This window comes from Ursus arctos, unplaced genomic scaffold (assembly GCF_023065955.2).
Source record: "Ursus arctos isolate Adak ecotype North America unplaced genomic scaffold, UrsArc2.0 scaffold_18, whole genome shotgun sequence".
Lineage (NCBI taxonomy): Eukaryota > Metazoa > Chordata > Mammalia > Carnivora > Ursidae > Ursus > Ursus arctos.
This window is the reverse complement of record NW_026622852.1, coordinates 43,583,544-43,600,942: the sequence shown is the minus strand read 5'-3', so window position 1 is coordinate 43,600,942 and position 17,399 is coordinate 43,583,544. Positions and strand designations below refer to the sequence as shown.

General features: G+C 45.0%; 1 protein-coding gene across 3 annotated transcripts in view; it reads left to right on the top strand.

Moving 5' to 3' along the window:
- The window catches only part of ASTN2 (astrotactin 2), an 844,134-nt gene that overhangs the window by 782,509 nt on the left and 44,226 nt on the right, over positions 1 to 17,399 (top strand). For all 3 annotated transcript variants that reach the window (XM_044389549.3, XM_026513856.4, XM_026513855.4), the window contains one exon: positions 9,189 to 9,330. In XM_044389549.3, the coding sequence (XP_044245484.1) occupies positions 9,189 to 9,330 (142 nt within the window). The remainder of the gene's footprint in view (positions 1 to 9,188; positions 9,331 to 17,399) is intronic.

The window sequence follows — 17,399 nt, the reverse complement described above, 5'->3', positions numbered from 1 at the left end:
CTCTGTGGACTCACCCCAACAACAGTCCCTTACATGCACACCACACTTTGGAGATCATCAACCACATATATATATATATATATATATATATATATATATATATATATATATATTTTTTTTTTTTTTTTTTTTGAGGACTTAGTTTAATTCACTCCTCATGACCCTCTTGCAGAGTAGATACTGACATCCTCCTTTAAGAGACAAGGAGACTGAGGCCCAGAGAGACAGAACAATGAGGAAGTGCGTGTGATTGTGAAAAACCCCAAAGGCTCTGGAATAGGGTCAGCCTGGGTTCAAGGCATAGCTTCAGTGGGTAGTAGCTGTGTGGTTGAGCAACGTGCCCCAACTCTCTGAGCCTCCCTTCTGGACGAAATGAGGGTAGTAACCCCAGCTCCACCAGACTAAGTGCTGTTTCATTACACCTGCGGTCAGAGGGGCCCTTCAGGCCCACCATCAGCACAAAAGATTCCTGCCTCTTTACCCAGGGAGGGAGATGTTGAATGAAGTGCTCGGCCCAGAGAAAGTTGGAAGTGTTAGAGGAACTGAGACTCTGATGAGAAGCACATTTTGTACATTTGGTTCTTTCCACTTCACCATAGTGTAACGCTTAGGAATGCACGTTGAAAAAGGAAAGGCAGACGAGAAAACCCTCCGTAGATGCGCGTTGCGAGGGCAGTAAATATACACCGTGGTCCTCAGAGAGTGACGGCAAGGGGGCTTTGGCTGTCCTTCCACCTTGCTCCCTCTGCGCAGCCCGGCCGGTCCCCGGACCAGCTCTCCTCACACATGTTAGCAATACCCACTCCAGCCAAATGCATTAGCCTCATTTGTCCTCAGGATGGTGGGGATGACGAGGGCTTGTATGACCCTGATTAATCCAACTGTAGAAAAGGGCAGGCTCTACTAGCCACGTGCGTATTAATACTGAAGTTAATATTATTAAATTCTGTATTAATAACTAAGTCGCAGGACTCTTTGGGGGGTCGCTCATAAAAGCAACCACTGCAATTCTGCCTTGTTAAGCTGTGAGCACCACAGGGAGAGGGTGGCTCAGTGCTACGTCCACAGTGGGTCGTCCTTTCCTTGAAACCTGTTGGGTGTTTAATAACTGTTTGTGGACTGTTTCAACAGTGGGGTTAACAGGTCCGTCCTAGACCTCAGTGAGAAAGGCACATCAGTTGCTCTTTCTATGAATTTCTCAAAGGCCGAGACTGGGTCTTTGCGGCAGACACCTCTGGGGCCATGCCATAACCTCTTGGCCCATAGCTATTTCAGCTGCAGCTGTGGTGGGAAGTACTGTCTACACCAAGGCTCACCTTGTACTGACAGTGGCCTTAGAAGCAAGCCTCCACTTTCTTCCCCATGGCATTGTACAAGACTAAGAGCTCCCTGTGCCCACGTGCATGCACAGCTGGAAAAAAAAAAAAAGTGTGGGGAAATTTTTACTCTTGCTGAGGCTCTCAACCAGTGGTCCTCAGGAATCAAGGAATACATTCTCTAGCTCCTAGCTTTCAGCCAAATAATTCTAGGAGACCTTTCTTTCACTTCTTAGAAGGTCCCTGTAGGATAGAGTTCGCATTCCCCTTCACTCATGGTGGCAAACATAATGACACACATCTATATTGATGTTCCCTTTCCCTTATTTGATTCTTTCCTCTCCCGCATGCCCGCTTCTTAGAATCACCTCCCAAATAAACCGTCTGTACCCAAACCCTTCTCTTAGTCTCTGCTTTCCAGGGAATACAAACTAAGACCTTCTTCTTCATGTTGTGTTCCCAGCCATCACCTCAGGTTACAGTACCCAGTAAATACATTCACTCCCTAGACAAATATTTATGGAGAATCTGCTGTGCATAGTCACTGTGGTAAGCAAACAAAGTCCTTTCCTCGTGGAGCTCATAGTGGGGGATACAGACAATACAATAATTCATCAGCATATGAGAGAGATTGATAAGTTTTATGAAGAGAAATAAAGTAGAAAAGGGGATAGAGAGCAATTAGATGAGACTGAGTAAGCTGGAAAGGCCTTTCTGAGGACATGGCATTTAAGCAGCCATCTAGGCAAGGAGAAGGAGTGCTCATGCAAAAATGTGGGGAAGAGCTCTTCAGGCATCAAAGCCACAGGTGCAAAGGCCCTGTGGTTGGAGCATGCATGGCATGTTAGAGGAGGAGGAAGAACGCCAGCATCGCTGGAATGAGTAAGGAAGACAGTGTAGCCATTGAGGTCAGAAGACAGGGTTAGAGAAAGCAGGAATTGGAAATTCTCAGTGATTTTTATTGAATAATAGAATCTTTGTATCCCTTGCCCTAGGGATATGGGAAGGCTCAGGTTTTGCCGTCTGAGAGCTGTGGATTTGAAGTTCAGGCTTGTTATTTAGATGGAGCGTGACCTTAGGCAATCTGCTTGAGACTTGTGAGCCTTTTTTTTTTTTCATTTATAGAATAGCAATCATAAAATCTACTTCATAGGATTTGTATCTGGTAGGACTCCTGGTTGCAAGTAACAGAAAACAAATGGAAAGTACTTTGGCAGAAAAGGGAAAATACTGACTCACGTATTTGAAATATCCAAGGGTATATCTAGCTTCAGACCCAACCGATCCAAGGCTTCAATGATGTCATCATCAGGACTTGGACGCTGTCCCAGGAGTTAGTCTGATTGATCAGGCCTGAGTCACTTGTTCATCTCTCATTGGCCTCTGACATGGAATAGCAGGTCGCTGACCACATATCCGTCTCTGGAGGAGGAAGGAGGCCTTACCTCCGGCAAAATCATATAGATTGAAATCGGGGGAGAGGTTCCCTGGTGGAAAATCGGGGTGCTCTTAGTAGAAGGAGGCATGGGTTTAGAGCAGGTCCAACCAACAGATGTCTACTTGAGGACTGGCGTGGGGATGAGCCAGGAGTCCCCTCACACAACTTTTGTCACATAAGGTTCTCCGTAGATGTTCACTGGACCACCATTGCCTTTTTGGCAGTCCCTTCTCTGTCATACCATGGGAGTTCTATGCACCCCTCAAAGAGGTCACACATGAGGCAGCCTGGCTTTCCCAAAAGAGAGTTCTCATGTTCAGTGCCAGTGTTGGGGAGACGGGGATGGACCCAGGCATCGGCCACTAAAGTTCAGTTTCGTAGCCTGCCACATATATCTGCACAGCCAGCCTTATAGTGGGTCCTCGCGACACAGAGGTGACCAGAACACAAATCTTGCTGACACAGCATCTCCCAGTCTGAGGGCACAGGTGCGGTAGAAAAAGCATAGGATCCCATTAGGTAAGTCACTTAGCCCTCCTTCAACCTGTTTCCTCATTTGTAAAAGCACAATTAACCTAAATCTTAAAATTGTATTGAATATTAATAAAGATGGGGTTATTTTTGAATGTTTAATCAAGACAATGGAAGTAAAAGTGTGATGCCATACAGTAACAGTGAAATAAACATTTCCTTTTCCACTCTCCTTTTCTCTTTACCTGCCTTCCGTCTGTCTTCCCTCCCTTCTTTTTAAAAATTAGTTCTTTTGGGGAAAAAAAAAAGTTCTAGGGACTTAGGTATTATATAATGTATCTAAAAGCAGCTGTGTTTCAGCATTAAAAATTTTGCCATCAGACGAACTGATGAGACCTAATGGAAGTATGGTGGCAGGAATGGGGGGCACTCACATTGGTACAGCATGCGTGTCGCAGGAATACTGCACGTTTATCCCTCACGTGTTTCTCTGATGGTGAAGCGGCAGTCTCTGAGAGTTTAATCGTCCATCCCTAGATAGTATAGTTCTCAAGTGGTGGAGGCTGGCTTCAAAACCAGGTCTCATCTGCCCCCCAAACCCACTATCTTTCCTCCACCTCGTGGTGCCATTAAGATAAAGATGAGAATCAGACACCCGTTCCTCAGCTTTAAAAACAAAACAAAACAAAACATGTTTTGGAAGAAACAAATCAACTGCAGCTGAGGCCCTCAAAAAATGCATCTTGTCAGTGACAGGGTCTCTGAATGAATGTCTGCATTTGCCCACGTAAAGGAAAGGTGGGAAGTGCAGAGCCCTGCCCCTCCTTGGCTCTGCAGCAAGGAGCATCCGCAGGTTAGAGGGAGGCTAGGCCAAGAGTGGCCTCCAAATCCCCTCGGCGTTTCCTGAAAAGAACATGGAGGCCAGAGCTGGGGACCTTTCTCCCCACCTGGGCTAAATAACTCACTCCTCCCGCCCCTTATATTTTGGAATTCTTTGCTGCTTTTTTCCCAGCCTGTTTTCAATTTGCTCTTGTGGCCGGCTTTGACTGTGACCTCAACTCAATCAGAAGTGAGAAGAGAAACAGAGAGAGAGAGAGAGAAAATGAGGAGGCAGAGGATTTGAGGGAGTGATAAAAGGAGAGGGGATTGAGGCAGGGGGTGGGGCCTTTAGAAAAATGACTCTGTGCTTTGTTGGGTTGGTTCTGAAGCTTCAGTAGAATAGTGATTGACCTTTTCTGTGGATTGTAATGAGAGCAAGGCTTGAGTCTGAGTGGATAAAGAAATGTGTGGGGGTCTGGCCCAAGCCCACTCGGGTTACAGCCCCAGAAGAGCCATAATGGGGAACAGGCACATTCCTGTACAGCGACTCCCAACTCCCTATCTGTTTTCAAGGAAAGAAAAACAGAGAAAGAATGTTAGAATCTTGGACAGGCATGGGTGAGGCGGTGGCGGCAGCAGCCTGGGTCTGGGAGGATTCTGCCGCTCAGCCATGACATGCCAGAGAGTTGGGGACAGAGCTCCTGTAGGCAGAGTGTCCCAGTGGAAGGCACATGGAGCTCGGAAGCAAAAGAGATAGGTTTCACTCTGGACTCTGCCCCGGCGTGGCTGCGAAGCCTTGAGTGGGGCTGCAACATTCCTAAACCTCTGTAATGCTATCAGGGAATGTGGCAGGGTTTTAGGATTCAAACATTTGTAGCAATAAAATTTAGAAGCCAACATTTTTAAAACGTTTTTTTCCCCAACTTAAATAAAACATGGACCATCAGTGTATAAAAGAGATCAGACTGGTGTTGCTCTGGTTTGAAGTCAACGTGGGTATAGGAGGAGACAGACTTCAGCCCCTACCTGCCACGCCTGCCACTCCTTCTCAACCCTGGAGTTCTGCATACTCTGTTTGGCAAACCACTGCTAGAGTATCTTACATAGTGGAAACCTGTTGAACTACCTCTCTCTCCTGGGCTTTTTATCCTTCTCAGGGAGTCCAAGTTTAAGAACATGGCCAGGTGGAACTGTGTGCATCACACAGCGCCTGGCACATGGTAAGTAGAGCTCACGTTCAGGTCGACTATAGCTGGTCAGACATTGAAGAGCAACGTCTGCAGTTTTCAGCGATTTTGTCTCTTGGCTGGGTGATAGGAATTATCACATAGGCTCCAAGAGTCAAGAGATGAAGTTTTTGTCCCAAGTCGACCTTCTACTTTGTGTGTGGCCCCGGACATGCCACTTTCCTTCTCTAGGCTTCAGTTGTCCCTGGAAAAGGATAGGATTTTACCCAAAGGTTGAGTTATAAAATATATATATATATATATATCTGAGGGTCCTTATCTCCTCTGTTATGATGACATTAATAACAAAAACAATAATGGTAGTTAACGTATTCTTGAGCCCTTAGTGTATGCCAGACATTGTGCAAATTGATTTGTAAGCAATATATGTAATTTTTATATGATATTAACAACGCTGTAAGTTCGATACTATTATTATACCCATTTTACATGTGAGAAAACAGATGTAGAGAGTCAAGGAACCTGTCCAAGGCAAGCTGTAATCAGGGGTGAACCAGGATTTAATCCTAGGCAGCATAAATTCAGAACTCAGCCTCTTAACCACTGTGCTGTAGTATTGTTGGTTGAGTTGTCCCACTGCCAGACTTAGGGTACGGTGTATCGTGGAACCCTGATGCATGTGTTGAATATACTGATTTTCATGTGTGCATAGAGAAGCCTCCAGGCCTTCCTTAGTATCCCCTCCTCTTAAGTGAGCAAGGACAGTGAAGGAGCACCTCATTCACCTGTCTCCACCTAGGTTACATTTAAACCTTCTGGAATAGAGTGCCAAGAAAAGCAATCCTATATTTTACTTTATGAGTCTGTTCTTGTATTTGAGAACCCTTCCTGTTGTCAGATTACAAACTGTAGAAGGCCAGGGACCATTTCTTTTATTGTTTAATTCCCCAAGCCTATAGAACTAAGAGTGGTATGAGTTCAACTGCAGACTGAACAGAATTGAGAAAGCTGACTTTCTAACGCTATTGTTTTTAAACTTTCCCTAGGAGGCAGCATAGTATAAAAAAAAAAGGTATGGCTTTGGAATTAGGAGGATCTGAGTTCAAATCTTAGCTCTGTCCTTCCCTAAATTTGGAGCTTAATCTTAGCTTTACAACAGAGATATTAACATTTAACTCATTAGGACCAATGAAAAAAAGAAAATCTGGTACTAAATGTCAGTTTTCTTTTAATTCTTTTCACTTGAGGGTTATTATGTGTCTTTAGTCCCAAATAGAACTGGGCACTACGTGTCCTTAGAATGTCCTCAGTATGACTTGTTATATATGCCATGCTCTCCAGTTTCTTCACTTGAACTAAACCTGTAAACCTTAGAACAGTGTGCCTGTCTTACTGACCTATGACGTATTATGAGGCTTTTATCCAGGGTCCAAATTATTCTGAAATGGATTGAACTATCTGGAAAGCTATGCCCATTTGTAAATGAATGTCAACCATATTTTGGCTTGAAGATAGTTAATACAGGCCACAGGAATACTGAATTCCCTCATGAGGGGCCAACTCTTTCAATGGCTATCTAGAAACAAATTGAAAAGCAGACAGACATGGATCCAAGCTCAAAGAAAACAAATGTAAGCTGCCAGACTTGAAATCCTAAGAAACCAAGAGAAACAAAGCCCTTACTCCCTCCTGTGAGTTATTCCATGCTTTTCCCCCTTTCTTCGTTTTTCACCCTATACACTGTTCTGCATTGGTACCTATTGGCAGAGAGACATTGTTGGTTTATGATTTTACTACGGAAGAAGCTGACGTAAGAAACCTATGGAAGAAATAGGGGAGGGCAAAATCTTCGATGAATAAAGCTTTCATTTACCTTTTCATTTTCTAGCCAAACTGCTAGTTCTAGGCAAAGAATTTCTTCTTAGACTCAGCCTTTCTTTCTAGACTCCAAACTCAGTAAGAGTTATTGACCCCATATTACAGAAAGGAAAACTGAGACTTTGAGAGGTTAAGAGACTTGCAGTAAATGGTGGAAATAGAATTCAGTCTCAAGTCTGTCTGGCAATAGCAGGTGAACCTGCGTGTTGCAGACATCAGCCTGATTCAGACACTTCTCTGTCACCAGTGTATCGAGCCCATGAACTGTAGTTGTCCTTGCAAAAAGTAGAAAACAACACTATACATCAGCTCTGCTATTTTGGACCATAGGGACAGATACTTTATAGAACCATTTACGTGAATCCCCAGGGCCGTCCAGATTGTTCAGTCAGACAAGTGTTAACCTCATTCACTTGTGAGTGAAGAATGAAACTTTTCTTTGAAAGACCAACAGGAGATGATCTGTATATTCTGCCCTCCCAGTTCCCTGCCTCCTTGGGTCACCGTCTTCTCAGACACTTGGCCAGTATTACTGTTCCATGACAGTTTCATTATATTGGATTGTCCTTAATGTCCAGTAGAGAGGATTTAGTCGAATGGACATCTTCCTCTTGTTTGTTACTAAGAGTAAGTGAGTAGAGAGTGTGAGGTATTCCGTATCAGACAAGAAAGAGAAGGAGTGAACCATAGGGAGGCCTCCTATCATTCTAGACTGTGTGGTATAAAATAACTCACATGTTTGTTTTGCTCCTACATCATCCAATTTTAGAATTGGAAGGGAACTTAGAGAACAATTAGTCTGGCTCATTCATTTTATCTATTTTTAAGTAATTTTTATTGATTTTTTTCTTTGTTACAAAAGTCATACATGTTTATTTTAGATATATATTTTTTTAAAAACAGAGATAATGGGTATTTTTTCTCAATTTTGCTTATCTCACTTTACAAAGCCACTATTATATATTTGCTATAATTTCTTCCTTCTCTTTCTAAATAGATATACATGTAAAAGTTCCAACAAACATTAGAGTATTCTGTAATAGCATAGCCTGTTTTTAATTTACTATCTCTTCATATAATTTCATATTCTTCCACAGTATTATTTTTAAGCTACAAAATATTCCATTGCATCATTGAACTATAATTGATATTGCTATTTCTACATCATTGAACATTTCGTTGTTTCTCAGTTCTTCTTGGTATAAATAATACTGTAATGTTTGTCCACATAACTCAAATCTTTGTGTACCTCTGTGTTCTTATTTTTTTTTAAAGCTCTAATAGTGATTCTACCACTTTGTACAGAGGAGAAAACTAAGGCACAGATATGGGAATTTGCTTGCCCCAAGCTATCCAGCAAATTCTTAACAGACTTAAGACTAGATCTCAAAATTTTAAAAATATTCTAGTAAACTTCATCTGCTTCCTAAAATCCAATGCCTAGATCAACTTTTAGAAATCATGGCGTTCAAGGCACTTGCTCTTCTACTGTCCCTTCCTGTCCCATGGCCTTTATCACTCATCAGTCATAGAACTCTTTCCCTCTCAGCTGGACCAGGTTTCTGTCCATCTCAACATAACACGTCATGTATCTAGTGCCACTGCCCTAAGAGTGACCACATGATAGGAAACCTATCTTACATCCTTGATCCAACTCCTCTGTTATACCAGGAAGGAGAATGCAATCCCAAGAAGGAAGGGCCTTGCTCAAGTAATAAGAGGAAATTAGTGGCAGGAACAAGACCAGAAAAGTTGCTCTGGACAGAAAGCCCTATCCCCCTGTTGCCTTTTCATGCATTTTTAGTACACAATAATTTACCTCATTTGAGCCTTGCTGCAGTTTCATAAAGGTAGGTATTAGTGTGCCCACTTTTCCATTGAGAAAATGCCAGCATAAATTTAAACAAAGAGTCATGAGGGCTAGATATGAATCTGTGTCATGTTCATATGCTGGGCTTGTTTTGTCCACTAATCCTCCTGATAATGATATCCAGACATTTCATGGGTTTGGACAGCAGCAGGAATGTCTGCTCACCAAGGCCTGAGCTGGAGCGCTCATCTCCCTTTGTCTCCCTCCAGGAGAGTTCCTGAGTTTTGCCGATGACTTACTCTCTGGCCTGGGCACATCTTGTGTAGCAGCTGGTCGAAGCCATGGAGAGGTTCCTGAAGTCAGTATCTACTCCGTCATCTTCAAGTGCCTGGAGCCCGACGGTCTCTACAAGTAAGATGTGCTGGGTGTGTGGGGAGTGGAAACAGGACGATTTTAAGTCTGGGAGGCAAGGCATGAGTAATCTGTCCAGGCCAACCAAATGTTTTATAGGCCAGCCCATACATGGACCTTGAGATGTTGAGGTTTAGAAGTGTCCGTTGGAGATGTATGGAACCATTTCTCCTAGTAATGAAGAATCCTTAGCCCAGAGAGGGAACGTGGCAAGTTAGCAAGAAGGGCTGGAATAGGAATGCCTTCCTGATGTTCTTTTCTTAATTCCATGATATCTCCTCTGAAAAAGATTACATTAGCATATCTGAAATATACATATATATATATATATATATATATATATGTTTATACACACACACACACACATATATATATATTTGTTAGTTTGTTTTGCTAGACTCAGCTGCTCTCCTTAGAAATAATGCCATCATCACTCCTTCACAGAGTACATTGGAGTCACTGCATTCAACTTCTAGAGATGCAGAAGGAAATCACTCTAAGGCTCAGCTGGTTAATCTCAGAGGGAAAGGGGGCTCATCTGTCTTTTGTTCCGTTCTCAGTGAGTATTGTCACATTGGGATAAAATCATCATAAACTATTACACAGAATTCTAGAGACATGCTGTCTTCATGTACCCTAATTATGAAACTATAGGCCACTTCCCTTAGCAACCAATTTCACCAATTATTGAAATCATTTGTTTTTCTTTTATTTGCTCAGTGATCCATTTACTTATCTATTTACCTAAACATTAATCCCTCCCTCCTTCCATCCTTTTCTCTCCCCTTTCCTCTCTTTCTCCATCCATCCATCTACCCGTCTATTCATCCACTCTTTTTTCTTTTTTTTAAGATTTTATTTATTTATGTGACAGAGATAGAGACAGCCAGCGAGAGAGGGAACACAAGCAGGGGGAGTGGGAGAGGAAGAAGCAGGCTCATAGCAGAGGAGCCTGATGTGGGGCTCGATCCCAGATCGCCGGGATCACGCCCTGAGCTGAAGGCAGACACTTAACGACTGCGCCACCCAGGCGCCCCTATTCATCCACTCTTATACTCCATCATCCATTCACTTATTCACCACTTCTTTCATTCATTCACATTTTTACTTAGTTATAACTCATTTGCTCATTCAGCAGACATTTTCTGAGTGCTTCCTATGACTTGGTACTAACCTAGAAAATGTGGGTATGGAAGTTTCTATTCTCAAATGACTTATAACTTAATGGTGGTATGAAAGGCCACAGACTGTGGATTCAGATCTGGCTTTGACATTTTTAGTTATGTCACTTTAGATGAGTTGGTTTACCTCCATACGCCTCAGTAAAAAATAATAATAAAACCTAGGCTGTAGAGTTGCATGAGAATTAAATAAGAAACACCCTAGCACAGCAACTAAGTATGTGCTCAGTAAGTATTATCCCTCCACAGTCTGAATCTCCTTCGCCTCCAAACCACATCCCATCCCTACTTCCTCTGGAAAATACCAATTTTCTCAGGACTATGGCAGCCTTTGGAATACCCAGCATATTCAGGCTCATTGGTAACACCCAACAGATTCATGCACCAAACTCAGGAATATCACTGTACGCTAGAAATTGGGCCTCTGACCCTGGCTCTGCCACTGACGGTCTCATAGATACGGGGGCCCAAGTTTTATTTTGTCAGAATGGCAAAATCAACTGGGGACAGTGAGAGCTCTGGGAATGGAATCTCCAAAATACCATAGATGATCAGATCTCTTCTGGTAGGACATGTCAGCAAACTTCCTAGAGGAAGTAGCATTTGCTTCAGGCCTTAAGTGATGACTTGGGATCCAGATCTTGAGAGCATGACTCCATAGCTTCTTAATCACTAAGTGCTGACACCTCTTGAGCTCTAGGATCACTCCGTCTATAAAATACAAGTACGTGACTGGATTAAGAGCTGTAAGGTCTTTTCCAACTCTAAAAACTATGATCATATGAAGAAAGTAACACTCGTGAAAGATTTCATGATAGCTGACTTCTGGTTCCTCTGTCCCTCATTATGGGCAGAGACTCCAGGCAGACAGATCCGGGTTCAAGTCTCTACCCTGCACCTACCAGCTGTGTGACACTGAGTGAGCTTCTCAACCTTCTGAGCTTCCACTGCCGCCTCCGTGAAAATGGGGATAATGACCGTGAGGATTTGATGAGATAATGCGCAAAGCTCTCCACTTGGTGATGAGCTCCCAGTAAGAGTGTGAGAAGTGTTAGCTGTTACCACTGTTGTTCTTGTTGTGCTAATAATTAATTTTAACTCCCTTCCCCTCCCTTTGCCAACTTCCTGGGGTAGCATCTAGCAGAGAGGGACAGAGCCCTGGCCCGTCATTCCTACCCATTGAGACGCAAGCAGTAACCCCAGTCTCTGAGTGACAGTGTGGAGTTTTGACATTAGCCACTCTGAAATCCTACAGGCCCGTTATGTAGAGAGCAATGAAATGTTTTGTGGAACCCCAAAAGCAGTTAACACTGAGAGCTGACAAAGCAGTTGACATCCTTTAGAAGTGACGATCGTTTTCCCTCATCTCTTCTTTTCCTTCTTCTTGATACCCCCTACCCCCTTCCCACCCCTTGAAGTAGGACCATCCTTTCTTCTTCTGTCCTGGAAATGTGCTTGTCATGAGCTTGTCATCTCTAACTCTGAACACTTCTTTATTTTATTTTTGAAATTGATTTTATTAATGGCTGTGGAATCTGGGCTGTTCTGACAAGGAGCCCAGGGTGTGGTTTGGACCCATGTCTCATCCTGCTGGTGGCTTTCCTTCCGTGAAGTCTGACCAACTCAGTCTTGAGTTTTAAAATAGTTGCATTGTCAGTTCTTGGGGTTTCTCATTTTCTGCTTGCTCGTTCCTTTTACCAAAATTAGTTTTCTTACTCTTGGGTCGAAAAGGCTGTGTGTGTGGCAGTAGAAGGAAGACAGGCTTTGGGAACAGGCTGAGCTGAGTGCAAATCCTGATTCTTCCCTTTCCTCAGAACCTGCCCTGGGAAAAGTCATTTCTCACTGCTCTATACAATAGTGTCTTCCTCTGGAAACAGGGAGCTGGTAATTGTTTTGCTCTTATGGGGTTAAAGGGAAGAGCATTAAGTGAGAAACTCCACGGACAGGATTTTGCCAGAATGCCTTGCATATAGTTACTGTTTTGTTCTCCTTGACTCCATTACTGGTTATCTGTACCTTTAACGAGGACATTTCCTGGATGAGCCATTCCCTATGGGGCAGGTTGGGGTGCTGCTAGCCTTGGAAAAAATGACCATCCAGGATCCTATGGGAATGAAATAGGAGGAGAAGAGAACATGGGTCCAGACCCCAGAGTTTTAATTAAGCACAGGGCACCCAATCCCCCATGGACACTGCCAGAGGTGGAATAGGATTCAGGGGGCACAGGCGTGGAGGACCAGTCTCTCAGGCAGGTAGTCTGAGTTCACATCTCATTGCTGCCACTTCTATCTTGGGACCTTGGGCTAAACATCCATGTCGTCTCCTCGTTCTGTAGATTCAGCACTTTCAAAGTGAAGGTGTGTTCGATCCACCCCAGCATGAGAGTTCAGAAAATGCATACTTTCGCCAGGATTTCTTTTCATTCTTTTCCACCTTCTCCTTTTCTACCTCTACTTTCCTGCCTCTCTTACTTTGGTTTCACCCCACTGCACCTCCCTGCATCTCTGTTCATCTTTCATGCCTTTCGTTCCCTCTGTGGGTCACTATATTCTGCCTAGCCCACTGTCTTTGTCTGTCTGCCATTCTCCCAGCCGTTCCTTCTTTGCCTTTCTATTTGTTATTCTCTTAACTTCTGTTTGTCTGTGTGTAACTCAGTTTCTCTGTCCTGTTTCTTACTGAGTTTGGATTCCTCTCTGTCCCTCCATCTGTCGGTCTGTCTGTCTCTCTCTCTGAATGCCCACTCCCTCTCTCCACTCCACCTAGGAAGGCAATTGCTTTTGCAGCCCCTCCATCCATGTAATTTTACACAGCACCACAGGGTCGAGACCAATTAGAGGAGTGAAAGTCAAGGCTGATTTTCTGTCCTAAGCTCACCCTGGTGTAGCAAAACAGAAACATCAGCATTTGGGCCCTGTTTAAATTGAATTTCCTTGTTTGTTCCATTTGTTTTGCTTTTGAATGAAAACAAACAAAGAGCAGCAGAGGAGAGGGTCCCCAGAAGGTCTGACAGTGTGGCCAGCTCCTGCACCCTTGGGTTGTTGGAACTGGTGAGCGACCCCCGAGCAGGAATCCCCACTCAGGGTGGATGGGTCAGGCCAGCCTAGACATCCGTGGTCCCTGCCCTTGCCTGGCTAAAGGCCTAGACACCCTTCTTGTCGCCGTTCCCCAATTTCCTATTACCCAAGGTAATTAGCCTCTGTCTTGTCTTGGCTGCCTTGCCTTTCTCTAATCATGGATGACTGCCAAAGGGTCCTGAGCAAACATGCAGCAGCAGCCAGGCCCAATTCCTGGGGGGGGGGGGGGGGGGGGGGCTCATTCCCACACATTCGGAGATTTGCCCCAGGCCCGTCCTTCACCTCCGTGGCCTCAGCTCTGTGAAAAGAATGCCAAGGGACCCTGGGTACTGCAACCATGTGCCAACATCCACGGTGGGACCATAGGGGAGGGGGAGGAGAGGGGTTCCTTCTTAGCAGGGTTGGGCGGAGTTGGAGGAGAGGAGTAAAAGGAAAACCAGGGCCCGGGAGAAGAGAAGGCATTGTAAAAAATGAGCCTGAGGTCAGGAGTCAGACAGCAATTCCCACACTTGCTCCCAGTGAGACCTGGGACCCGTTCTTCCCCCTGCCCTGGCCTTGATGTTGTCATCTGTGCAATGGAAAGGTTGCACTCTGTGCTCTAAGGCGGGTGCACTGAGGTGGGGTTGCAGACTCTACCAGAGTCTCGGTGCCTCCAGTACTTCCTGGATACTGGCAGTAGTGGGGGTAGTAATAGCTGACTGAGCGTGCACATGTGCCAGGAACCACACCCAGGATGTGACATGTGCTATATCATGTAATCCTTGCCATGACCCTATGGATCCTCTTACTCATCACCTCCTGTTTCATCGGTGGGAAAACCGGGGCTTAAAGGGGTAAACATTTTGCCCCAAATCACATGACAAGAAGAAGTAGAGCTGAGATTCATAGCCAGGCTGACTCTGACACCCACCCTCCCCTCCCCTCCCCTCGCCCCACATGCTCTCCCTGTCCTTGTCCACCACACGTGTGGGGTTGTCAGAGCATGAGGGCGAGAACAGCCCTGTTTGCAATGGAAGGAGCACTGGGGCCAGGCAGAGCCAGATTGCGGCCTGCAGACCCCCAGGTAGGGTACTTGACGCTCGTCCTTCTCATCTGGGAAATGGAGCTTATGAACCTGATCCATAAAATGAGATGATTAGTCTTACCTCCTCATGTCGTCACAAAGATTAAAGTGAGTAGTAGATGAGGAAGTGCTTTGAATTTTTCATAAGGTCACGTGCTCATGATGGGTTTTCTCGATCACCCCGTTTGTCAAAGATCAACAATGGGGAGGGCAGTAGACATCTCGAATCCACATGCCCCTCTCCACTCACCGCCTCACGTACATATTTTTAAATTAGGCCTTTGAACTCAGACAGAGGGGCATTTTTACCTCGGCTCCAGCACCTACGCACAGTGTGGCCTTGAGCAAATTTCTTAACCTCTCTGAGTTTCAGGTTTTCATCTGTAAAATGGAATCACAAGAGGACCTTTCCCATAGGGTTGTGAGGATTCAATGAACTGAAACATGTAAAGAGCACAAGATGGCGTCTAGCTCGTTGTCTGTACTTAATAAACGGCAGGATGAGGAATACCACTGTCCTTTCCGTCAGTGACAGCAATCTTTACCTAAGCAATCGGGCCTGGTGTTGCCACGTTGACACTGTTGGGTTCACAGCATTCCAGTGGGAGAGCACGTTTAACCTTTATCTCTCACAATGGCCCTTTCCTCATCGTCCCCAGGCTCTTGCTAGAATGTAGCGGTTTCTTCCTTCCTCAAGGTCTTAGCTTCTGCCTCTTCCCTTTCCCCAGGGTAGACCTCTCCTGGCTTTTCCCATGATGGCTCCCATGATGGTTCCCTTTCTCCTTCATGTTTGTAATTACATGTCATGTCGTCTCCTTACAGAGGCCTTCCTTGACCTCATTATCTGCAGTATGTCCTGCCTGCCACACATAGAGACACACAAAGCCATGTACTTACTAAAGCTGTGATGATTTAGTATCTGCTTGTTTGTTGTCTGTCTTTCCTCATCGGACTGTCAGCTGCATAGAATAGGATCTGTGTCTGCCTTTTTATCCTGTATCCCTGGTGCCTAGAACAGTGACCGATGCCAGTAGAGAATCCAATAAATAGTTGTTGAATGACTGGAATACATTTCCAAGTCAGTGCCAAAATCTGGAGACACTGACTTTTCCCCTTCACTCATTCACAGCCTCTCACTCCCTTTCTTACCAGATATTCAGGGGACATCGACTGTGTGCCAGGCTGTGGTCCTAGGATGTACCCTATCTCTGTGTCTCTGTATCTACCTTGAGATTTGTCTGTCTGCCTACCTACCTACATACCTATCACAAACCTTAGCTAATTTAATCCTCCAAACAACTCTCTAAGGCAATTACTATTATTCTTATCCAAGAGATTAGGCAACTAAGGCACAGAGAGTTCAGATAACTTGACCAAAGCCTTCAAAGCCAGTAAGAGGAGAAGCCAAGCTTTGAATTCAGCTCAGTTATTTCCAGAGCCTGAACTCAAAATTTCCACACTAGATCATGAGAAGTACTAGCCATGTAGAAATGGTGAGGGTCAGGGGGTGGAATCTGTTCAGAGGGATCTTTTATGCAAAGACCCATGCATGCCCAGATGAGTTGGAAGCAATATGGAAAACAGATTTTCAGTCCTGACACCAAAAGCTGCCTGTCTACTACCACCGAAGCCCACACTTCCTCCTGCCTCTGCAGTCCTGGCCCGGCCACACCTGCAGGTGAGCTCTGAGTCTGCACGATGACCTCTGCTTCTCTTAGCCATGCACTTCCCATGCCATTTTTGAGCTACCCAGGATCCTCAGCTCTCATCTGCTGAGTTGTTTCCCAGTGTCTCCAGATGGCCATGTGTTTCTGCAAACAAGTCCAGGCTCCCGGCCCAAAGATGTTGTTCCAAAAGCCCAGAGAGATGGGAGCCTTTGGATGGAGGGAGCATTGCTGGGTCCCCATCACCCCCAAGACACCACCCCTGCTTGGGCACAGCCTGGGCAGTACATTGCAGAAGCAGCCAAGGCCACCGCCATGGATACTATAATTATATATTAGATGAAATCCCAAAGTTTCCCTTTATTTACATTCCTACCCTACCCTCTTCATTTCCTCTCTTCATGCCAAGAATCAGCACAGGCTTTACTGGAAACAGCATGAAAGTCATCAGGAGCCCTCTAAGGCTGGCTTCCAAAAGTGCTTGCCCAGATGATGGGAGGCGAGAGACCCGAGGGTCATCTTGCTTCTGGCTCTAAGCTGCTGTGAGGCCAGGGGCAAGGATTTTCCCCTTTGGAGGCCTCCAGGTCTCCATTTGTAGAAAAGGGATTGAATGAGGCTAACCCAAAGGACCATTTCATGAATTTGCAGCCTGTGCATCTCAAGAGATAATGGAGGCAAGGAGATGGACTCAAGCCCCTGGTGACTGGGGAGTTTGAGTCTGAATGGAAGAGCTTCATTCAGCTTTAAGGCCCCATACTTCTGTCTTTCAGTTTCAGTGACCCTGTCTGATTAGTTGGCCTTCTGAGCCAAGTCCCCACTGAGACTGGGCCCAATTTCTGAGGGGACTCTCAGCATTTAGGAGAAAGAAGATAGGCACAGAAGAAGCCTGTCATGTTGACCAGGGCCCTGAGCCACAGCCTCTGGACCAATGCGAGCTTGAGGCTGAGGCCCAAGGTTGATCCAGGACACACCAGGGCAAAGAGCCAGGACAGGCCTGACAATTTTTGTCCTGCTCTTTACTGGCTTTTTTTCCCCAGTGTGATACTTTCTCAGTTCTTTTTTCTTCTCTTCAGTCCTCCTTCCCTCC